The 25966-nt window shown below is 43.4% G+C and overlaps 1 protein-coding gene across 1 annotated transcript in view; it reads left to right on the top strand.

Annotated features, from left to right (window-relative positions):
- Positions 1-24481: 24481 nt before the first annotated feature.
- LOC144766586 (cell adhesion molecule CEACAM6-like) overlaps positions 24482-25966 on the top strand; it is a gene marked incomplete at its 5' end in the record, with an annotated part of 93650 nt that continues 92165 nt past the window's right edge. Inside the window, 1 exon segment of the mRNA XM_078650381.1 lies at positions 24482-24833. Coding sequence (XP_078506507.1) covers positions 24482-24833 — 352 coding nt within the window.

The raw sequence follows: 25966 nt of genomic DNA, 5'->3' as shown, positions 1-25966 counted from the left end.
TATTTATCTTCTTAATTTCTATCATCAGCACCCAAGGGCAAGAATAGGGATGATTTGGAGGGTCTGCGAGAATTTGGTCAGCCGATGACGAACACCAGCGTTGCTGCCGAGGGCTCTGCTGATCCCAGGAAGTTTTTTATGATAGTTGTGGACTTCTTAGTGTAGAATATTGGTGTATTGGAATGTTGGTGCTCTCTATCGTAAAGATTCAGATAGCAGGCCCAAATAAGCTAGTATTTTGAATAAAATCACGGTGTACCATTGTTGAGAAGGCTTTGCTTTTCCTGCTTATGCCTAGCTCTAAAACAGTTCATTTCTAGAGAGACTGACCATGGTCATCATAGACTGCCCTCACCCCTCCTCCAATGTAGTGTGGAGCAGACTTGTTAATTTATAACTACAGTATACTAGCAGTTTCGCATGACAGTGCAGCAAGGTTGGAAAAAAGTATGAGGTCCCACTACCATTGCATTTGCCAACCAACACCATATGCCTTTCATTGACCATTATTCCAAGACGGGCTTGTCTTACTTTGTGAACCAACCAAACAAATGCCCAGAGTGAAATTTGGAAGATGCTGACGAGCTAACTGAGGTGTAGTTATTCATTCCTGTTGTATTTGGGGTTGTGTATCTGGGATCTAAATTATGTGTAATGTTTTATTGTAGCCACACTAATCATCGGTGATGCTTACCCCAGTGCCACTGCAGGAGGAGATGGCTGGTCTGTTGGAGGGGCGAAGCGGCAGCACTGATGGGCACTAATAAGTCACATAATTTCTTGCAATTAAAATGACCACTAGCTATTTCCATGCCGTCACTCGTTGTCATCAAAAATGAGCATGAAGTGAACCTCCCAGTCCCAGCTTTACCAGCCACAGCGGTGGATGAGTTAATATTATGGTCTCTTGTATCTGCAGTACAGCAAACTCTCACATAATGAGCTTTAATGGCTTGAGGAAAACATGAAAGAAGAGAAGGTAACGTAAAAGAAAGGAAATGGTATATGCGTGAAAGGGTGCACAGTGGCTGTGCGAAAAGATGGTTTGAAGAAAGGGTTGCTATTGAATGGGTGGATAATTAATTGGACATTTTGGCAAAAGGCTGGATAGGAGAAAGTATAGCTTAATCATGATGACAATAGGTGAATTAGAATTAAAGGATGAATAAATATTTGGATTGTTTGAATGAATAACCAAGGCAGTTCTTCTCATGAGGGGCATGCTGCTGCTCACCTACTCTGCTTACTTGGTTTGTTTGGAGTTATCACGATCATTCAAAGCTATGGGAGTTATTTATTTATTTTTATTTTTTATTCTACTCACTTGATTTAAAGCATTTGTTAAGTGAGCCAGATGTATCCGACCTATCATTTATCATCCACTCTCCATGCCCGTGGCATTTTTGTCAACTGTGACCAAAGTGCAGTATGGGCAACCAATTTGTAACTGCAGTGTAGGCTGCGTAATATGCGTCTGCTTTAGTTAATGCCGTATTTATAATGTCTTTAATGTATTACAACTCGAACACACAAGATGGGTGTGTTGTTGTTCCTTTGCCCACTCAGTTACCTCTTAGTAATTCACTCCTTTCTTTTTTCCTAAGTTCTTCCATCACAGCCTACCTAATTGGAAAATCCATTCTTGACATGTGCCACATTTAATCATGCGATACCCATGTGACGATATTCCAGAATATATTTCATGGTTTCCCATACAGATTTAATTTACTCTTGTTCAGATTTTTCCCTTTTGAATTGTTCTGTGACTGAATTAGCCAAAGATGATGAATCTATGGTCAGTGTTGTGGCCCCTCTATTATATATAAAAAAAGTTCTACCCTATCTGTCTAATCCCTGTACCCTACCCCCTCCAGTACAGAAAATCAAGTTACCTTTTCTTGGTTACCGCTCAGCAAATGAATTTGTAGGAAAATAAATACAGGGTGAAAGGCATGGCCATGGAGTAAAGTGGGAGTAAATGCACGATTTGATATCAAGTTTGGCATATGGGATACACAGTGACGTGTTTGCCAAATAAAATCTATGTAGTCTGTTCCTTTACCTGTAGTGCAGTCCATTGGATTCATTTTCCTCAACGTCTACTTACAGCAGACATGATAATATATAATAATATCTGCATTTCATACATGAGGTGTGTGACTGACGTAATCAATCAATCAATCAATCAATCAATCAACCAGGGGCTTGTAAAGCATGCTGCTAACCCGTGAGCGTCTCAAGGCACTGGGGGAGTTTAGTGGGTCTGGATCAGTCGGAGAGCCAGGTCTTGAGTTCCTTCCTTAGGGCGTGCAGGGTCGGGGAGCATCTGAAGTTCACAGGGAGTTTGTTCCAGGTTTTGGCTGCGATGTAGGAGAAAGCTCTCCCACCGGTTCAGTTTCTGCGGATGCGGGGGACCTCTGCCAGGGCGAGGTTGGCGGAACAGAGGTTCCTCTTGGGTACTTGGAAGGATATTTGATCGTTGAGGTATTTGGGTTTGATGTTGTGGAGGGATTTGTAGGCGTAGATGTAATATCGTATTTATTATTCATCTGCCTCTCTGGAGACAGGGTAGAAAGAGAAATGCATTTTTTTAGCACCATACACATCTTGTACTCCATATAGTGCATAATGCTGTCTTATATTTTTCAAACTTAAAGTGTCTAACTCTGTTTATAGCTACTTGAAAAGCCTTTAGAGAAAAAAAAATCAAATCACAGTCTTTTTAATCCTGTGATGTTACTCTTTGCCACACAGTCAGTGATGTTTTATGATTGGCAACATGTGTGGGTAAAACATAAATTTGGCCTTGTGACTCTCCTAATCATAATCACACCAAATAAATTCTAATGGCCCTAGGGGACCAGCAATGTACTGCTACTGTGCCACCCAGTAATTTTAAGCAATTGTTTGCCCAGAGAATTATTTACAATTTTTCTTTTTTGTTTTTCTCAATATAGCTGCTCCTGCTGGTCTAGCCAGATCACCCACCAGGCAGGAGATAGCGGCCCATTTGCGGTGGTACTGGAGCATATCCAGTATGAATACCGGCAGCTGGTGGTCCTGGAAGAGTAGGAGGAAAAGATCAATGCCCAACAGCCAGGCCCCAGTGCAGCTGGTTCCCCTCAGCCTCCAGGCTTCCAACCATCCCATCATCAGCGCTGCCACCTCCCACCAACATGGCAACAGGCCATCGCTGTGCCACATCCTGCAGTGGCTGGACCCCACTGAGCGCCGGCTCACCACGCTGGAGCAGAGCCTGTACCAGCTCCGTACCGACGTTCATAATGCCCTCTTCTAGTCCTTTTTTAAATTATTCGTTTTGGTGGGAGGGATTCATTGTTTGTTGGCGCTGGGTGGAGATAGTGGGAAGGAAGTTAGGGGAGACACTTTCTAGGCATTTTGAGTTTTGGGGCTTGGGTCAGTTTTGTTTGGGTAGAGAGCGTGGGTTGCTTTGTAAATAAATAAAGGGGAAACCATTTTGTTAATCAAAATGTATTTCTGAAGTAGTTTCTTTTACTTTTTCTTTGCACTGCTGCCTTCAAGTAATTTTACACAGCCTGTTTATGTGCTTGTAACTTAAGAGAGTGTAGTACTTTGTTATAGAGTCTAGGCTTATACTTCTCTAACTATCTTGCCTATTATGTGGAATGGTGCCATGATGACCTAAATTGTGTCGAAGTTCTGAACTATCTAGATAAAAAGCAGTCGTAGTTAATTTTTTTATTACTAAGTTAAATTACATCCATACTAGTTTGTCTTACTTGAATACACATGCAGCAATAACAGAGGAGGCATCACAACTTCACAAGCGAGGTCCCACTTCCAATTCCACGCAGTGAACTCAAACTGTAGGATTGATCTGAATGATTGATTGATTATCCATCGGAGGTAACTAAATGGAAGTAGAATGGAAGTAGAAAGACTTAGTAAGTGGGTTATATATTTACGAAAGATTTACAAAGAATTGACACCACCTGATAACAATGTGATGAGAAAGCCTGATTGTGCTAAAATAGACAAATAGCAATAGTCGTACGTTTTGGCTAATGTGGAGCTAGCAGTATTATTTGTGAAATCCTCTGGTTATAAAAATGGACTCAAAGTCTGGAGTCGACAAGCTTAAATTAGGTCTTTACAGTTAGGCAACAAAAGGGCTGAATGATGATGCTGACGACTGATATTCCTTATTCTATATCTAAAATGGATAATTTAAAATGAGCGGGTTGGTAATGGGCTGGTGTGGGCTACTACTTAGAAGATTGTAAGTTTGTTTTGCCTTCACCACATCTGCCCCATCAAGTGTGTGATTCATTGATTGTGTAATGTAAGCCAGACCTCAATAAATCACACAGCTCGGTGAAGGAGGGTTAGGGGTTTGATGAATGGAAGGGTAATGGGATTTGAGGAAAGGTTTGACAAAGACAAACACGACAACACAAGGACTATTCATCTGGGCAATAGCAGAAGCACATTGTTCGCCATCAATCTGCTTTTAGAAGGTAACAAAGGCATGAATATGACACAGAACAGATATATGCATTGCAAACAGTCCTTCTGCCCGAGACGCAATTTACCATATATCTAAATGTTCTGTCTTCTAGGTTAGGGAGTGAACCCACCCACCCACTTCTCATAGTTAATAAAATGATACTGTATTGCAAAATCGAGTGGTGCATCTGCATTCTCCTCGGGAATGTCCACTCTATGGGGCCTGTCTGCACTGATCCATTAGGTGAGCTGGAGTGTTGTTGAGATCAGCTAGCTTTCAAATTTCATTTGTGAATGATAGGAGACTAGAAGAAGGCCCGAGGATTGTAAAAGAGAAACTGTATTTTAGAGTCAAGGAGAAGGACAGAAGGAAGGTAAACTTCATAAGGAGTGTATCAAGAAGCCAAAAGGGGACTCCGAGTTTCACTTTTGCCACAAGTCCACACACAGAGCAGCATTTAACAAATTCATTTTTCTCTATTCCACACAACTGAGTACTATGCCTCAGACTCTTGGCTTACCTTTTATGTGAAGTCGATAGTATACTCGATAAATTCTTGCTTCTTGCTGTTGATGAGGTAGTCCTGCAGCTCCCAGCCTGAGTTCTTCCATGATACTTCTCCAGTCCCAGACCATTCATCATCATCATCATGAATCACAATGACCTGAGCAAAATAGACGTGAAGCGCAGTGTACTGCTATTGAAGAACAAGTAGAGAATGAAACAGAATTGCAGTATTTTTCATAGTTTTTTGTTTGTTAACTAAAATTACTGTTCTGGTATCTGAAGAACCAGAAAAAAGGCAAACACCCTGCACTTAATTAAATCTGGCTAATTAAAAATGGCTGATCATCACCTACAGGGAAAAAAATGAGCGCCCATCACTCAAGCCCTAAACAATGCAAATCAATTCAATTCAAATCTTTTATTCGATTAACCATTATATTAATCATAAAAAGTACATCATATGTAAACATTTCATCATAAAATCACAGTTGTTATTAATACATTATTACGCTTTAAAAAAGGTGAAAAAAGTAAAATAAAGGAAAATACACTTTTAGTCCATTTAGAAAGTTAGTACAGGTATTCATAAAATTCAGCTAGGGTTCGTTTCTAGAGCTTTACGAGTAGTTATACAAGATTTCAAAAACAGTGCTAGATTCTTTGCCACATATTGTGTATTGAGTTGCTGCAAAGCTAGAAACGCCGGGCGACAGGTCCTCAACCCCATTTGACGTAACAATGGTAAGACCCAACGCCTGCGTGCTACAGCGTAATAGTGACAAAACAGTACTACATGCATGGTTGATTGAGGGGAGACTTTATCACATGGACATTTTTCCAATTCATGGGACCAGTTTAGCGTAATTGGGAAAGTAACCAATCGAAAAAACAGATTAAAACGCAACCTGGTTAATAGGTACTTTTCATGATTGGAAATGTAATATGATAAATAGGGCTGTGTGCCTGGGGACACTTGAGCCATCAAAATATGAGCGTTGGATTGCTTCGATATTTCTCCAAATCAATAATCATCTCAAGAAATGTCCTATATTCCAGTTCAACACACATCCTCCTCAGTATCTGCCAACACATGAATCATCAATCAACCTAAATCATGACACACGCAATCATTCACTTACTGTTGCAATAGTTGAAGTTGCCTCATCCAGTCCAAGCACGGGTAGTTCATATACATATTCATCATCTTTGATGCAGGCAACACATTGGAATTTGGTATTGGCAGGCAGACTTTTAGGTAATAAATAATTTTATGGGGCAGTCCTACTCGTGCTAAGTGATGCAAAAAGGAATAGGCATTAAGCAATAGGCATGCAAGGGGGGCAGGCATTGTCCCCAATGTCATGAAGGTATTGTGGAGGCTTCTTCAATGCACACTGGTCCGACTGCAATCCAGCAATATATATGTGACTAATAAAAAAGGTGGGGGAGCATACATCTTACACAAAAATAATAATGTTCCTCTAACAATTTTATTTCTTTAGTTTTTTTGCAAAGAAAGAACTAAGTTCAATGAGAAAAAATGTAAACGTTCTATGGGGGCACAGGCATACTCAGTCTGGGATGTACGTTCCTCCTCGAACTCGGATAGTTCAACCAGAAGTTGGTCAGCTAACACATTTGATTCAATTTAGGATCAATCACCCTCTTCCTCCTCCTGCGCTGCTGTTTCAGGAACAGTGTAATTGAGTGGTATAAAATGTTGGGTCATTTTGATCATAGTTAAACTCTCCACATTTTGAGGCAAGAGACTGGTCCTTCTTACTGTGATGGCCGCACCAGCTGCACTGAACACACATTCAGCAGACACCCTTGTGACAAGACAAGCCAGATACTTTATTTGCAGCCGGCTGAGCTCTGGCCATTGGTGCATCTTCCCATACCAATACATCAGTGGGTTTTGATCCACATAGACCTCTTCTGGATCATCCAGATACTCCTGGAACATCCAGTGGATGGTCATTGGTATTGCCACTTGCTCAACCTGTTTTGCCATCAACTATGCATTGGGCTTGAGCCCTGCCAATTGAAACCAACACAATGCAAATGTTGGGTCGGGTCGATCTTTTGCTGTTGTTGCCGGTGTTCTGGTTGATGGTGTAGTTGGCTGATGTTGGACAACTCTGGAAGTTGAAGGCAGCATCCCAGAACTGCGGGGTGGGACTCGAAATTCCAGCCGTTCCTCTTCCAAATCTCTGGCTTGCTCAACAATCCACTGCTTGTATTTTAAAACAACCCCTTCAGAAAAAGGAATGAAAGTGGGCAGAATTCTTTTGTTCTGTGGATCAAGTAGAGTGGTGCATATGCACTCTTTGTACTCGATGATGTCATGTTGCTGCCTTCTATTAGAAGCCAAGCGCAGGACAAGGTCTCAACCAATGCATGTGCTTCTGTGTTTTCATTCATACCTGCAGGGGCGAACCTTCCAAAATCCTTCTTTACCTGGTGTTGTAGGAGATGCAACAACGGGATAGCTTGGCCCATTGCACTGCCCCCCTTGTTAACCTCCCGTGTGAAAACCTCAAAAGGGAGTAGCATCCGTGTCAGGCATTTCATTAGTCCCCATTTTACTGCATCCATGGTCATATCTTTCACAACTGCACCCCCTCCTCTTTGAATGACATAGTTATTGATCTCTTTGCATTGCTCAAACAGAGGTTGCAGCATGTAAGAGGTGGAGTTCCAATAATTTGGCACATCCTGTATCAGGGCTTTAACTGGTTCTCTATTATTACGTTTGTTAGATTTGGGGGTCTCTAGTTAGCAGAGGTAGGTACCTTTGACCAAATAGGGACCCTTACTTCTAGTCAGGGTAAGGGTGTACACTCCTAAAATAACCCCTGCTCACCCCCTTGGTAGCTTGGCATCAGCAGACAGGCTTATCTCAGAGGCAGTGTGTAAAGCATTTGTGAACACATACTGTAACCCAGTGACAACACTACAGCTGGACACCACACAAGTTGTAGTATAAAAATAAGTATTTTTATATAGACTTAACACAAGACCACAAATGACAAAAATCCACAATACTGTACTTTAAAATGGTAGAAATAGTTTAGTTCTCTTTAGATGGTAAATGCAACACTTTCAGTTCAATGTACTTTTGGATGCTTGCAGGGAAGCTGATGCGTCAGTTCCTTACATGCAAGAATGGTGATGCGTCAGGTCCCTACTGTAATGAAAGTCTCAAAAGAACGTTTCTGCAATTCTGAAATCGAGTCTTCTGACTACCCAGAATGAGGTTTCTCAGAACTGTTGGCTACTGTTGCCAGTGGTTACAAAACCGTTCCTTGATTACAAAGCGTTTAGCAAAGTTGACCAGCAGTGGTGTTCAAGATATAGCATAACTTGATAAAGAATCCAGTGATGTACTTAAAACTCTGAGAGTTTGTGTTGCACACTGTTGTACTTTGATCTCCTTGTCTTGCTGCTCAGCCTATATGAATGTGTATTGGAATGTTAGAATGTTGATGTGAGAGCAGAATGTTGGTGTGCCTGGTTGTGGAGAATAGACAGTTGGAGACTGAGGGCTGAGCAGCTAAGAACCTGCTCCTGGTGGGGCCTTGAATTATACTTGAATATACCATCTTCCATCTAGCTTAAATAAACCTCTACATGAAACTTACCTCATGACTACGTCTGGAGTTCCTACCATTCATCTTTATTACACACACCCTACTGGGGATGCCAGACTGCAACATGGCATCTTCTTATTTTATCATGAAAGAGGTGAATGTGCACTCTCAATTCTTCCACATAAACATGGAAATCTCATGCACCAAGTGATCTATTTGTCACATACTTTAATTTTATATGTCCCACACTCAGTGGAAATTTTGCTGACAAGAACAAGGACACATCATTTAACTAAGAGTAGGCTGACACTTTATGAGCTGGCGATACTCGCTGCTGAAAAATCTCTATTAACACATGCAACATATTGAACCCATGCAGCACTGCTTTTTTAGACAGATTGTGAAGACTGGGAAAATTATGAAATGGAAACTGAAGTGGAGTGTGTGAGGAGACAAGATGGCATCGCTGGAAAGACCGTTGCGGTCTCCCGATCCCTCGCTGCTTGATGCTGGCGGACGAGGCGGAGCCGAGCATCGAAAACATCACACTTGCTTCCCGGAAGGGGCATGGCCTTTGGAGCGCTTACCTGGGTCATGGAAGCGACTATATGACCCACGTAGCTGCAGGGGCTCAGATGGTCCTAGTAGCGCTGGGGGCTCCTTCAAGCGGATCACTTTCTCTGCCCAAGCCGCTGCCTAGCTTCTGGCTGTGCTCACAGTATGACCCGGGTGGTCCTTGGCATGGAAAAGTACCAAATCCTGTATGCCACCCAAATCTGCCCGCTCTGCTCGTGATTGGAGTGGAAAAGTTGGGCAGCCTGCTTCAACAGCTACTACAACAGGGTTGTGCCCTCCCCCATGTTCCAAGAGACTTAAAACTACTCTCTACTGTGGATCTAAGAAAGTCCCTAAAGGAAGCAAGGTCTTGGAGGTCCTCATCCTCTGACCCTGCACCTCCGCCTGGGACCACCTGGTGGCCCTCCACCCTCGGGAGCCCACCCACCCTGACAGATCACGCTCTGAACCTTGGCATAATCTTTGACTCCTCCCTATCCATGAACCGCCAGATCAACGCCGTTACATCCACCAGCTTCAACTGCCTCAGCATTCTCTGCAAGACCTTCAAATGGATCCCGCACAACTGCAGAAAGACCATCATCTCCGCACTCATAGCGAGCAGATTAGACTCTGGCAATGCCCTCTACGTCGGAATCAACAAAACTCTTTCGCACAAACTCTATACCATCAAGAACGCAGCAGCCTGGCTCTTTCTAGGGACTCCACTCCACGAATATATGACCCAACATCTTCGAAGCCTCCACTGGCACCCCATTGAGAAGAGGATCACCTTCAAATTCCTCACCCACGCCTACAAATCCCTCAACAACATCGGACCCAAATACCTCAACAACTGAGTTTGTTTCCACGTACCCAAGAGGAACCTCCACTCCGCTGACCTCGCCCTGGCTCCCGGTCAACATCAGACACTCCCCACCCTCCACACGTTCAGGAAGGACCTCAAGACCTGGCTCTTTAACTGACCTGGAGCTGCTCCCCAACCCCCTACCCTCCCAGCACCTTCAGACTCTCACGGGTGAGTAGCGCACTCTCTAAACCACTGATTGATTGATTTATTGACGTTCTTTTCCCTGATGGACGGCTCTGATATGAGTGCAGCAGTATCTGAGGGGGAGAGTGTGTCTATATCCTCCAGCTCTGACCCTATCAGCCAGCTGGATGGGACCAATACGGTAGTCTGCAGGAAGAAAAATCTCAGGCAAAGCAAGGAGTGGATGTACCAGGAACACTTGAAGTCTCGCCTTAAAGTGGGATTATTCGCTACGCAAAAAGCATATGAGGAGCCTTATACGGAGGTCAGAAAGATGAACAATAGTCAAGATCGTGAGGAGCCGACCTTAAGATTGATATACAACTCGATCAAACAACACCAGGAAGAGACACAACAAGATGGCACAAAAACCCGCCTGGCAACAAAGAAATTACAAGGGGTGGTCAGAAAGGTAGAGAAAGCCTGTACTGAAATTGTTGAAAGGATTACAGTGGTAGAGGAATGCAAAGCTGGTTTAGAGAATGAAGTGGCGAAAAGACAAGATCAAACAGAAGCCCAAGGAGCACAAATAGCGGATATGCAGTGGACGCTTGAGGACTATGAAAATAGGCTGAGACGCAACAACCTAGGAATCTTGGGCATAGAAGAAGGCATACTGGGAGAGACATCAGAGCCTATGTCCTAAAACTGCTGAAAGGGGCTTTCTCGGAGATCCAACTGTGGAACTGGGATATAGAAGTCCAACGGGTTCACCGCCATCCTCTTATTCTTAAAAACCCCAGGTAGATTCACTCAGGGGGTTTGCAACAACCATGAGCCATCGTAGTTTATTTCGGGAATTTTCTATTGCGTGAGGCAGTATTCCTTAAAGCCAGCCCAGATACCAAACAATCATATGAAGGACAATCATTTTTCACTCGACCCAACTTTTGCCCTGTACTGTGGAAAGAAGCTGGTGCCTGAGACAGCTGATCCAACCTTGTCAAGCGCAGTGGGCAGAAGTGTGTCTGAAATAAAGGCAAAGGAATATTTGGATGAAATACGGAAGTAGAGACAGAACAAGAGCGATTAAATACATTTGTCATCAGTATGATGAAGGGGCAAAATGGGGCGATGAAGAGAGGCTTTGCCTAGACACTACGAGACTCAATCAATCAATCAATTGAGGTATGTGTAAAGCGCGCTACACACCCGTGAGGGTCTCAAGGCGCTATGGGGGGATTGCTACTGCTCGAAGAGCCAGGTCTTGAGGAGCCTTCTGAAGGTGAATAGGTCTTGGGTCTGCCGTAGGTGGGTCGGCATAGTGTTCCAGGTCTTGTCGGTGAGGTAAGAGAAGGATCTACTGCCGGAGGTCTTTCGTTGGATGCGGGGGACCGGGGCGAGGCTCGTGGAGCTGAGCTGACGGGTGGGGGTGTAGAAGTTGAGTCTGCTGTTCAGGTAGGCTGGGCCGGCGTTGTGGAGTGCTTTGTGTGCGTGGATGAGGAGTTTGAAGGTGATCCTCTTGTCAACGGGGAGCCAGTGCAGGTCTCTCAGGTGGGGGGTGATGTGGCTGCGGCGGGGTATGTTGAGGATCAGTCGGGCGATGGCGTTTTGGATGCGTTGTAGTCGACGTATGTGTTTGGCTGGGATTCCTGCGTAGAGTGCGTTGCCGTAGTCTAGCCTGCTGCTGACGAGGGCCTGCGTCACCGTTCTTCTTGTTTTGGATCAGGATCCACTTTTAGATCCTGCGGAGCATGTGGAGGGTGTTGTAGCAGGAAGAGGAGACGGCGTTGACCTGCGAGGACGAATCCTAGGTTACGTGCGTGGTCGGTGGATGTCGGCGCTGTCCCCAGCATGGTCGACCACCATGAGTCATCCCAGGCTGAGGGGGTGGGCCCGAGGATGAGGACCTCCATTTTGTTCGAGTTCAATTTCAGACGGCTGTTCTTCATCCAGTCGGCGATGGCCTTCATGCCTTCGTGTGGTTGGTTTTGGCTGTGTACGGGTCCTTGGTGAGGGAGATGATGAGCTGGGTGTCCTCGGTGTAGATGACGTTAAGGTCGTAATGGCAGGCCACTTGTGCGAGGGGGGCCATGTAGACGTTGAACAGTGTTGGGCTGAGGGATGAACCCTGGGGGACGCCGCAGATGATGTCGGTGGCTTCGGAATGGAAGAGTGGGAGGCGGACTCTCTGGGTTCTGCTGGAGAGGAAAGATGTGGTCCAGTCGAGGGCCTTCTCTTGGATTCTGGTTTCTTGCAGGTGGGTTTTTAGAGTCCGGTGGCAGACCGTGTCGAAGGTGGCTGACAGGTACAGGAGGATGAGGGCTGATGTTTCACCGTTGTCGAGTTGGCACCTGATCTCGTCTGTGGCGGTGATGAGGTGCTGTGGTATCGTCTGAATCCGGATTGGGACCGGTCCAAGATGTTTTTGTCTACTAGGTGGTGGGCCAGCTGCGTGTTGATGATTTTCTCAATGACCTTCGCCGGGAACGGGAGCAGGGAGATGGGCCAGAAGTTCTTGAGGTCCTTGGGGTCTGCCTTGGGCTTCTTGAGGAGGGCGTTGATTTCGGCATACTTCCAGCTTTCCGGGAATGTCGCTGTTTCGAAAGAGATGTTGATGACCTTCCGTCGTTGGGGTGTGATGGCTGCGTCGGCTTTGTTGAACACGTGGTGTGAGCATGGTTCTGACGGTGATCCTGAGTGGATGGAGTTCTGAAGGAGAGGTGGTTCTGTGTAAGGCGGAGGTGGGTAGGGAGGGAATTCCAGGTCTTGGCCGCTAAGTAGGAGAAGGATCTTCCCCCCATGGTGGATCTGTGGATGCGCGGGATTGCGGCGAGGGCTTGGTTGGACGATTGTAGTTGGCGGGTGGGGGTGTAGAAGTCCAGGTTTCAGTATATAACAATTGAATTGCATTTAAAAGGCAGAGACTAGTACCATAATGATACAATTTCCTCCATAAAATGTGCCTATCCACACAGTCAAAGGCAGCTTTAAAATCGACAAAACATAAATATAGAGATTGTTTTTTTATTTTATATTTTTCCATTAGAATTCCCAATGTTAAAATGTTCTTTGACATCCCTTGACCTTGTACAAAACCTGATTGGTTTGGCGGAATTAAATGCTTATCATTTGCCCAGTCAATTAATTCCTTAAGCAAAATTGATGCAAACAGTTTAGCTTCAATATCTTGGAGCGTGATTAGTCTATAGTTGGGTGGGAGAGACCAATCCCTGTTTTTATAAATAGGATAAATTATAGATCCCTTCAAAGACTCTGGGACTGATCTTGATTGTAGAGTGTGATTAAATACTGGTGTTAAATAGGTCAACCAATTTAGTGCTTTCACCTTATACAGCTCCGCGGGAATCCCATTTGGGTCGGGGGCACCATTGGATCTCTGTTTCTTTATAAGTTTGCATACTTGGTTTTCCGTTATCATTATTGTATTAGTATTCTTTTCTCCTCCTACTCCATTCATACTACAATTAGTGAAGTTCATACACTTGTCTGGAATAGGATTCAAATGCATATCTAAAAACGAAACCAATTCAGATTCAGTTACTGTTGAAGAAGTAGCTTTCCTACTAGCTCTGTTCAATGTGTTAACTAAAATCAAGAAGTCTCTTATATTAATCATTTTACAGGTATATAAAGCTTTAGCCCATAAACATTGTTTTACTTGCATTTTATCCTTCCAGATCAATTTCCTTACTTTTGAATTTATCTTTTTAAATTTCTCTCTACAAATTTGATTACCCGGGTACTTTTTTACCAATCTTAGGGTTCTATAACGTAATTTTTTAATAAATGGCATTCAGACGATATTTTAACCAGTGAACATGGCGCTTTCTTTCTCCACTGACCTTTATTACCATATTTTTGGGACTGACTGGAAATTAATTCCTTTATAAAGAGGGACCATTTTTCAATAGCATTGGAAAACTCTCCTTCAAAATATGACTCAATAATTGCTTGAGCACTAATTGTGATAGAATCTTTGATGTTTTCTGACCAATAAAGTTTCTTGTAATTTACTGTTACTATTTGTCCCGGAAGTGTCATATAGATTTCATATCTTACCCCGTTTAGGTTTAACTCTAATATTTGCTGGTTGTGGTCATTTCTATCTGTTCTCTCTATCTGGTATGACACAATTTTGTGAAATAAGTTCAACGATGCTATGGTGTAATCTATTCTGGACCTATTATCACCTGTTTGATACGTCTATGTAGCTGGCGAGTCTTGCGGAAATCGCCCATTTAGCACCCATAAGCCTATAGTTTCTAATTAGTTTACAAAAGTCTTACTCATTTTTTCATTCTTTCGTTCCTTCGAATCCATTGTGGATGAAAAACTGGGGATTTACCATGAGTAATTTTGTTGTTGTATTTCAACATCTTTAACATAGAACCACAACATATTCATGTTAAAGTCACCAGAAATGATGATCTTGGGTTGGATGTCATTGTTCAATTGCTGCAATATCATAATTATCAAATATTTAGCCATTGTTCTTCGTAAACTGGTATCAGAGTGAATATATACGTTAATTATTACAAGAGATTTAATTATATTTTGTTCCTTGTAACGTATTTTGACAATTAAACAATCCATTAAACTTTGCACATCTATTTCAATTTCCATATTTAGATCAGTGGATATAAAAATAGCCAAACCCCCACAGGATCTGCCATAATTACTTGTTTTCTTGGCCAACGAATAATAGCCCTTATAACCTTATAACCTGAAAGGAACTAAAGCCCACGTCTCTTGTAGACAAATGATTTGAAAACAGTACAAGGTGGATAATTGCTTGTTCTGAATCTTTGCTTGAACACCATTCATGTTCCAAGAGCATATTCTAATCCTTTCATTCATGATTGCTGACCCCCTTAAAGGAACATCGGTTGGAGTGTGTCAATCCTGCCTGACATTTTGTAGAGCTGCTGTTAGCCAACCCAATTTTACAGTATTTAATAAGTCTCCTTTATTCTCCACTAATGATCTTAAGACATTCCCATTGGTCAAACCTTGAGGATTTTTCAGTATTGAGTATTTCTTATTATTATCTGTCCTTATTTGCTTTTTATTTTGTAATTTTGATGAAACAAAAGGGCTAGGAAAGGAGGGTTGAGGGGGTTGATATTTTTATTCCTCAATCCAAAGAAAGATTATGTTCTTGTATAATAAGACTAGCAGCAGAAGATGTTGTCCAGGTTACTTATGTTGATTCTTGATTATTGTTATTGATTACAAGAAGTTCAAAGTAACCAATGCGTACCAGACAGAAAAATGTGTGGAGCGAGATAACAGCAATTCAGAATGAGAATGGGACTCTGGTCACCACAGCTCCAGGAATCCAAGAGGAATTTCTAAGGTTTTTTATGGAATTATATGCTTCTGAGAGGGGCAGCAAGGAGAATGGAATTAGTGAATATCTAGCTTCTGACGGTTGTGAGTAATTTTCCTCAAAGCATGAGGAAGTTCTGGTAGCTGTCCTCCTACCTGATGAGTGGTTAGTGAGCTTGAAGCAGGAAAAGCCGCAGGGCCGGACCGAATTCCACTTGAGTTTTATAAAGCTTTTGACCTTCTCTCGGGCAGATTTCTCAAACATGCTCTGTCGGGTACAGATGGGGGAGTCTCCCGCAGAATCCTGGGCACAAGCTAGTATAGTGGTATTCTTGAAGAAGGGGAAGTTATCCATAGACCAGGGTCATATCTACCAATTACGTTGAAGAATATAGATGCTAAAGTATATTCTAAGGTTTTGGTGAATTGTTTGAGCCCGGTCAGCGGACGAATCATCCCACCGAGGAGACAGCAGGGATTCATACCTGGGAGGGAGACCACAGACCATGTCAGAAGAGTCATCACGCTTTTTGATGTTGCATCAGTCGCAGGAGACCCTATGGCACTCATATTATTAGATGCAAAGAAAGCATTTTATAGGGTCGCCTGGGACTTTCTGTGGGCTGCTCTTGAACAGCTGGGGGTTGGAATTGGTTTTATTAAAGCCTTAAGCATATTGTATGCCTCTCCTACAGCTAGACTCATATTGGCGGGAGGACAAATGGAGGAATGTAAGATAAAGAGGGGGACCAGGCAGGGCTGCCCTTTTTCTCCTTTATTGTTTGGCTGCTACATCAACCTTCTAATTCGCAGGATCGATGCCAACGCCGGGATAAAACCTATAATCTTTCGTGGGTTCGAAACCAAGATCTTAGATTATGTAGATGATTTAGCAGTCACTACATCCCTACCGGACTCAGCACTGGCTGAAATAATGTAAGAAACACTGTCCTTTGGGAAAATATCAGGGTACTCACTTTATCAACATAAAACCCAAATTTTATTTAATGAATATCTTGGGCTGAAAGACCCTTGGGTCGCCCAGTCTGCAACGTATTTAGGGTTAAATATTTCACCCACTATAGGGAAAATAGTGGAGTTGAACCTAGCCCCTGTCATTCAGAATGGAACACACGATTTTGCCCGGCTGCATAATCTTCACTTATCATTGATACGCTGCTGTAATGAGATGAAAATGATTTTTTTGCCTAAAGTTTTTATTCTTTTTCAGATCAATACCTCTGATATTCGAGACAATGTGGTTTAAGAAGTTAGAGGGGATGGCAAATAGATTTATATGGCCACACGGGAAGACAAGGCGGACCCTGGAGTTAATGTCTCTCCCCACGGAGAGAGCTGGATTGTCGATCCCATATTTTAGGCCATACCACCTAGCATCATCCCTGCAATATATGTGTGGATTAGTTGGGGGAAATCTCTTTAATCACTGGAACCAGTGGAGGGTACCGGATATCTATGAGTTACTGGTAGGGAAAGAGGCCAAAAAATCTCTATTTAAGGTTTACCAAGCCAAGGTACTACAAGAAGGTGAAGTTCAAGACTTTATTAGCAGCAGATCAGGTTTTGAAGATTATAAAAAGAAAGATGGGGATAGGGAGAACACATTACTACACCCCCCTATACATGAATCTAGCACTACCAATAGTCTTTCACAATAATACAATGAGAGGCTGGAAGGGCTTAGGGGTAGACATGATTTGGGACTTAGTTGATGAAACTGGATTCAGGTCATTTTCAGAGATACACGATAGAAAAGATTTGTTCAAATATCTACAGGTACGTAGTTAACAGGGGGCACAAAATGGTTAGCCAGGAACACCACATGATGGACTGCTAAGGGACGAAGAAGAGTGTACCATCAGGAAATCTATAGCGAGCTGATCGTCATGCAGCAAGATGACTTAGAGAGACAGGCCAATAATCCAGACCAAAGGCTTGAGATATAAGGTACCGGCTTCCTCAACTCCTTATATAAGGGGCACAATATACGCTGCTCATCAAAACTACAGACGCAGCATTTTAAAATGATTTTAGATTTGTACTACACACCAGACAAAATAGCAAAGTGGGGGGGATCTGCGGGTATCAGCTGCCCCCGTTGCTAAGCCTCCAGGACAGATGTGGTGCACATGTTCTCGACCTGCCCATGGCTGGATGTCCTTAGAAAGATATTAAACAGTACCTAGAGCTAACCCTGAAGGTGAACGTGGTCTTAACCCCAGATGTAATGCTACTGGGGGTTAGTAGCTCAGGATCATGTTCCTATCAATGATAGTGGGCAAAATCTGCATCACCACAGACTGGCTAGACCCGTCCTTTTCACAATAGCTTGCCCGGCTGCTTTCCACTTTTAATTTGGAGAAAGGAATCTATGACAGAATGGGGCGAAAGCTCCAAAAACTGGGGAAAAAAATATGGGCTCCAATCTGTCAGTGGAAGGCGGAGGTTGGGGGAATCTGAAGCAATAATTAACTGAAATCTTGTATATGAAAACAATGCTGCTACTAATGTATAGGTTTGTACCCCATTGCTGATTTTATCACTATGAAATCTCTGAATAATCATCTGTATATAAATGTATTCATGTGCCCTGCTCAAAAATACCTCAAAAAAATAAAAAATGTTTTTTTTAAAGGAAACTGAACCGGAGCATGATTGTCTTCAGGTGACTGAGAGGTGCACACAACCAAGACCAGACATAAAAGAAACTCCTTTGGAAATGGCTAATCTGATATTAATTGTTGATGGTTCTTGTTTGAGCGATCAATATTGTGCTCTGTTTCTGAGACCTTGAAAGCTTCTTCATTGGTGAATGTAACTTCAGCACAAGTGGAGAAGTGTGTTGCATTGACAGGATCTTTTTATTTGTTAGAGAATTTGGGTGTGACAATTGATACAGATAACCGATGTGGATTTGGAGTTGTGCGTGACTTTCGCCTTCTTTGGTCACATAGGAATTTTACGGCATCTTCTGGAGTGCCTATTAAGAACATTGCTTATATTTTGGATTTGTTAAAAGCAATAACGAAGCCAAAAGGAACTGATTGAATGAGATGTACTGCCCACAAATCTAGAAAGGATTTGGTGACACTTGGCAACAGTTATGCTTATTGTTAGAAATTGGGTCTCTAGTTGGCAGAGATATGTACCCTCTCCAAGTAGGGACCACAATTTAGTCTAGCCTGGGTAAACTAGATACACGTTAAAAGATACCCTGTGCTCACCCTCTGATAGTTTGCCACATAACAGGCAGGCTTATCGCAAAAGGCAATGTGTAAAGTATTATTGAAACACACACACAAAGTAACACAATGGTAACACAAAAAAAATACTCCACACAGGTTTAGAAAACTAGGGAATATTTTTATGAGAAAATCATGAACAAAATGGGAAAAATTCCATAAGTCGAATTAAAGTGATGACTGTTAAAGAATAAACCAAAAATATTGGTTAGAAGTCAACAGCACTAAAAGGTTACTTTAGGTTGCTCTAGACCGGGGTAAATCCAAAGTTCAGGCGGACAGCGATAGAGGGCAGGCTGGGTACAGATCCAGCTGATAAAGTACCCTGGATGGAGCAAGTGTTGATGTGGAAGTCTCGCTGCGAGGAGTCAAGGGCGCGCCACATCATCGTCGAACCGGTGGATGGAGTTAAAGCATCAGTGCCAATCTGCTCTGTCGATAAAGGCTTCAGCTCCAAAACCCTTTACGATCAGGTGCTGCGTCGTCGTCGAGCTGCACTATCCTGCACAGCCCGTCGAGGCGATGTCATTGATCAGCTCCTGTGTCGGCGTCGAAGGGCAATGTGCCGGTTCCAATTGGCACAAAGTCATTACTGCGTCTACGTCTATTTTTCTGGACAGCAGAATTAACCTTCAAGGGCCTACAATGGGATTGGCACCACTAGGCAGGGCAGGGCATATAGATGGCAGAGCAGAACAGTCAATCAAGCAGAGTGGCATTCTTTGTAGCACAGCAGTCTTTACTCCTGGCAGAGTTGTTCACAGGTGTACTGTCTTGGCAGGGTCAGAGCCCCAGTACTTGTAACCAAATGTGCCCTTGAAGTGAAGGTGACTTCAAAGCAGACCCTTGAAGTGTGCAGGTCCCCTTTCATGCCAGCCTTGTCTGCCAGGATATTTGTGGGTAGTATTCAGCCCTTTGTGGAGACACAGAAACTGTCTATTCCAATGTAAGTGTCAGCTCCCTCTTCCTGCCCAGGAAGAGCTTTCAGAATGCAGATGTGTTCTCTGTCACACCCACCCTTCCTGTGTTTGTGACTGCCTAGAGGGAATGCACGAAGTGTAGCTGTCACCTAACCCAGACGAGTATTGAAGACAACCTGCAGGCACACAGAGCTAAGTTAAGAACAGAAAAATGTCCACTTTCTAAAAGTGGCATTTTAAAAATAATAATGCTAAAACCAACTTTACCACTATCAAGGATTTCTCATTATTATTCCAAAGATATGAAATATGATCTAGCTACTCCTTTTAATCAAGAATTATAGCTTAATTTTGTTTTATGGAATTCACAATGCTAGCCTATGGGAAGAGTAGGCTTCACAGTAGTGAAACACAAAGTTTAATTGTTATTCACTTACAGGACATGAACAACTTAAAGGTACATGTCCCACCTTTTTAGTTACACATCACCATGCCCTAGGGCTACCTAGGGTCTAACTTAGGGCCACCTATGTGTAATAAAATGGGAGTGTAAGGCTTGGCAAGTGATTTTAAATGCCAAGTCAAAGTGGCAGTAAACTGCACTCACAGTCTGTACAATAGCAGGCCTTTCACAGGTTTGAAAGGCTACTTGTGTGGGTGGCACAACCAGTGCTGCAGGTCCACTAGAAGCATTTAAATTATAGGCCTTAAGTATACGGTATACCACTTTACAAAGGACTTATAATAAACTAAATTTGCCAATCACGTATACACCAATGTCACCATGGGAAAACACATGCACTTTAGCACTGGTCAGCAATAGTAAAGTGACCAGAGTCCTAAGACTAACAAAATGATACAGCACAAAGTGGAGATAAGCAGAAAAAAGTGTGTAGAGAGACCACATTAAGGATGACAGGACTAACAAGTATCTGCCCCAGCTAAAAGTGGGGAGATATACGAAACCTCTACGGAGTTCTCATCACTAAGGCGGAAAAATCTTAACAGACTGCCAGAATTGGCGTGGTCTAACTCTGGTCTATGTTCCATCCTGAAGCCTATATCCTGTAGGGAAATGGACCTCCTTAACAATTTTATATTCTCACTCCTCATTTGCATGAGCCACCTGAGGGGTCTGTGGTCAGTCTAATTCAGGAAGGCAGTGCTAAACGGTCATGGCATCAATTTCTTCAGACCCCAGACCAAAGTAAGAGCTCTATCTGTATTGCACACCACTACAGTTCTCTGAGATGTTTTTTCCTGGAGATGAAGGCTACTGGTTGGTCCAGGGACTCCTCATTGAGCTGTGACAAAACTGCACTTATGCCATGTTCTTAGGTATCTGTTTGAATGATACACTCATTGGAGAAGTCAGGGGCCCTGAGCACAGGAGCTGTGCACATGTCCTGATTCAGGGAGTCAAATGCAGTTTGGTATGCTTTTGTCCAAATTGAATTTCTGGGCTGCTTCCTAGAAGTCAGCTCTGTCAAGGGGGCAACAATAGTGCTATATCTCTGGATGAGCCTCCTGTGGTACCAGAAAGGCCCAAGAATGCGCTGACCTCAGTCTGGGTTTTGGGGGACTCTCAGGACATGATAGTCTCTATCTTGGCCTTGAGGGGCTGCACCTTACCCCTGCCCATTAGTTGTCCCAACTCCAAGTACACCTCAGACACCTGCCTGTTGCAGAGCCTGAAGCACTTCCTGGAGGTGAAAGAGGTGGTCCTTTCAACAGCTATTGCAGACAGCAATGCGATCCAGATAGGCAACTGAGAAGGCCTCCATACCAGCAAGTACTTTGTTCAGCTACCTGTGGAAGGTGGCATGGGCATTCTAGAGTCCAAAGGGCATCACACAAAATTGTTAGTGGACGTTTGGAGGGGGGAAGGCTGAACTCTCATTGCACCTTCTGCGATCTGCCAGTGCCCTGATGTGACATCAAAGGCACTTATTGGGTAGACACCAACCTGTCAATAAGCTAGTCAACTCAGGGACTGGGATGAGCATCAGTCTTTGTCAAAGGGTGTATCCCTCTATAATACACACAGAACCTCAGTTCTGGTGTGGTGCTTGGTGGGGTCATTTTTGGTACCAGAACCACAGGACTTGAACTGGGGCTACTGGAGTGTTCTATCTCCTCCAACTCCAGCATTTTAGAGATTTCAATCATAATGCTGGCCCAAATTTTATCCGACAACCTGCAAGGTTTATTTTTAACAGGAAGGTTGTTCCCTCTGTCCACATCAAAGGTACAGAGGTGGGTAGTCCCAGGAATTAGGGAGAGAAGAAAGGAGTTCTGTCCCACCAACACTTGGTGACAGTCCTTATGCTGTTCAGGATTTAGACTGGGGAAAGGATTACTCCCTCCTGAGACCCATCTTTCTCTGTGGAGTCCAAGAGGTCAGGGAGAGGTCCACTCTCCTTGTCCTCCTATCCATCTGTCACTAACATCATGATGATCTCAGACCTCTCAAAGTGGGGTTTGTGGCGATTGATGTGAAGCAACATGTGGGGTTGTCTTGGGGTCTTAAGGTCCATAAGGTAGGTGGCCTTACCATTCTTCTCAATTACCTCATAGGGCCCAGTCCAATTGTCCTGGAGTGCCCTTGGTTCCACAAGTTCCATAACCCACTCTTTCTGCTCAGGCTACAATCCTTCAATGGTAGAATTTCGGTCATACCACTCTTTAATAATAGCCTGACTGTCTTATAAGTTGTCAGAAGCTTGCTTTCACAACTTAGCCATTCGGCTCCTAAAGGCCAGCATGTAGCTCACTACATCCTGGGTAATATTCCTGGGAGCTTGCTTCCACCCTTCCTTGACCAAACTCAGAGGTCCTCTATTAGGGTGCCTGTACAGAAGCTCAAAGGGGCTGAAGCCCACTCCTTTCTGTGGCACCTCCCTGTAGGCTAACACCAGGCATGGCAGGAGCCCCAATTATTCTCCAGGGCCACAGTAGTCCTCTAATCATTCCCTTCAGTGTCTTGCTGAATCTCTCAACAAACACATTTATTTGTTGATGGTAAGGAATGGAGAACTTGTAGGTTACCCCACACTTCTTCCACATTAACTGCGTGTATGTAGGATTGAAGTTTGTGCCTCTGTCAGACACAACTACCTTGGGAAACCTACTAGGGTAAAAATCTCCGTCAGAGCCTTTGCCACTGCAGGTATAGTCAGGGTCCTCAGAGGCATTGCCTTTGGGTACCTAGTGGCAAGACCCTGATGCAGTCTGAGGATCCATAGGTCAAACAATTATGATGCCCACCCGCTCAAAGGGTGTACCAACAACAGAAAAGGGATTAAGGGGGGCTTTCAAGCTCTGCCCTGTCTTCCCACTGGCCTGGCAGGTTACACAAGTCCTATAGAATACAGCTGAGAATTCTTGATTCTGGGCCAATAAAAGTGTGGGACAAGCCTTGCAAAGGTCTTGTCTTGGCCGAGGTGTCCAGCCAGGGGAATTTCATGAGCCAGCTCAAGAAAGAAGACCCTGTAGCATTGGGGGACCACCAGGCCCTTCTTATCCCATGCACAGGAGACGTAGGCTAACTGTAAAGGAGGTTGTCTTCCTAGTAAATGTGATAACTCCCAGAGACATCGCCTGCAGCTTGGTCTTCAGCCTATTTTCTCATGCCCTCAAGGATTGTACACTCTCTTTGTACCCTACATTACTCCTTCTTGGTGGTTCCTCCTTCTACATGCCATTCAGCAAGTATAGGCAGGTCACTAAGAGAAGCAGGGCCCTCTCTGTGTGGGCTCCGAGATGGCCATGACAGGTGTCCCTTCCACCTCACTGGGGAGACATGTAGGGGCTGGTTTACCATGCCCTCTGCCTTTCCTTTTTTTAGCACCTGGCTGGGCCATTGTTCCAGGCTCACGCCATTGATTCCGTCCATGGCAGTGCATTGGAAGTAATTACTCTTTGGGTGTACCCCACTTTCACAAACAATGTTGCACGATGGCTTTCCACGCATATGCATGGATTGCAAGACATTCTTATTCTTTCAGTCAGCAAATTATTGAATTATTTTTTGTTTCATCACCTTTTTCCCACGCCCTTCTCTCTTTTACATTTCTTCTCTCTCCTTATTTCCTCCCCTCTCTTTCTTTTCCCTCCACCCTCTGCCCGTGTTCTTCTTTCGTTGTGACAGGCATTTCTTTCCTCAGGCATACATTAGAAGTCCTGATGATCATCCCCATATTTCAAAGAGGGATCAAAAAGTTGTTGTCTGTAAAGCACCAAGACTATTACAAATGTTTTACTGAGATATAAATAGCATGGGCATGATACAGCATGATGTGGCTCTAATTTAATATTCATGGCACCTTCCTGAAAATGTCTGAGTTCTTTATATGTATATAATTTGTTTAGTTCTTCCTGATCTTTTCTTCAGCTGACCTCTGGCTTTGTGCTTTTTCAAAACATTTGTTAAAAATCATTATGAATATGACCCTATTCTAGGCTGCTCTAGAAATTATTTTGTTTTCTATAGAGGACGTTGTGTCCGTTTCTCTGGGAAGGGACCTCTTGTTCCTTTATAACTAACTCTCCCTGTCATGCAGCACAGCAAAGCCCAGCAAGATATCTTGCTGCTGACTTTTCATAAAACTGTCCATTAGTCTTTCCTACTGCCATGGCCTCTCCCTTCCTACTATTTCCACATACCTCTGCACAAATCACATTACCAGCACAAATGGGATCCTTTTCTATGAGTACAAAAGACAAGACTAATGTCTGTAGTTTGAGTAATTTTATAAGATTAAAATGATGTTTATGAACTGTGAATTCATACCTTCCTTTATCTTTCAGTCTGTCTCAGTGTCTGTATTCAGCAAGCCTCAGCTCAGGGGGCCGCTGCAAAAGTGACCAATGCCAGAGTGGGAGAGACGGCCATCATCCCTGCCCCAGTCAATGTGAATATACTGACGTTTGGCTGGTACAGAGGGACAGTAGTGGATAATCCACAGCTGATCTACACGTACTTCGTCTCAACATCAGGACAGGTCAATGGCCCCCAATACACAGGTCGGGAGACTGGTCGCCCAGATGGATCTTTGCAGATCAGGGACTTGCTGACAAGCCACACTGGAAATTACACAGTCAATGTGACACCAAGTGGTGCAGCCCCGGTAACAACCACCAGACTGCTGAGGGTCTACGGTAAGTGCTCGATCTCTGCCATGGGAGTCAATGTTTCCTCTTCCTCTTGTTCATGTGGCATTTTACCCTGGTTTATCTAAGGACTTTCTATACCATATGTGGATAGGTTGAACATTTCCATTTGACCATTGACATGCTACTTGACCCTCTCACATGAAGTAATTCTGTACATGGCTGCCATCCTCTAGGGAACAAGGTTAACGTTCAGTGCGATAAAATGCACAGCAGCTCACATAGATATGTATACAACACCGTTTAATGTTAACTTATATGTTAAAAAGGTTGTTTGAGCTCAATACTAATGAAGAATACCTCATGAAGAGGACCACACACCAGTCTAGACCCAAAGAGGAACTTTAAACACACTGCACCAGTAGTGTGTAACTGAGAACATGCAGACCATGTGTACTCATATATGTGTTGTTATACCAGTAGCTTACGGGGGGGGGGGGCGTTATTTTATCTAAACTTATAATGGAGGAGCTCAACATTCACATAATGTGGCTATTTTGCTGGTTAATTTACTTTGAACTAATCATCATCATCATCAAAACTCTTTATTCAATCAAAATTTAAAATGATCATGAAAGAATAAATACATACACATCACAATTTCATAAAATACCATAATTAAAATCCAGTCATATCATATTAACACATAACAAAGAGAAAAGACACAAGATCAATTACTGTTCAGAATACATCCCACAGAACTCATATCCAACTCCTTTCTCTTCTTCAAACAAGCCTATAAGAAAGAGGCCATTGAGAAACAGACAAACGGGTCTGGTAAAGATTTTAAAAAGTATAAGGCCACCCGTGTAAACCTCATCTTATTTAAAATCGGCATCAGGTAGGCTTTCCTTTCCTTTTTATATAGTGTACAGAAAAGGACTAGATGTATCTCAGATTGAGTTGATACATTGTCACACGGGAAAACGCTCAAATCAATAAAGCTAAACCAATTTTCCGGATTGCCTAGCATACACACTATCAGGTTTGTTCTAAACCTTAACAAAATGTATCTATGCTGTGGGATATTTTCTATTGCTAGGTACGAGAATCCTCCCTCTATCACAGGTGTATTGCCTTGGTATGACCGCAAAGCGTGTTTCCCCACCTCAGATTTAGAG

This window comes from Lissotriton helveticus, chromosome 7 (assembly GCF_964261635.1).
Source record: "Lissotriton helveticus chromosome 7, aLisHel1.1, whole genome shotgun sequence".
NCBI classification, from domain to species: Eukaryota; Metazoa; Chordata; class Amphibia; order Caudata; family Salamandridae; genus Lissotriton; species Lissotriton helveticus.
Note: the sequence above shows the minus strand (reverse complement) of the source record. Positions and strands in the feature narration are given on the sequence as shown.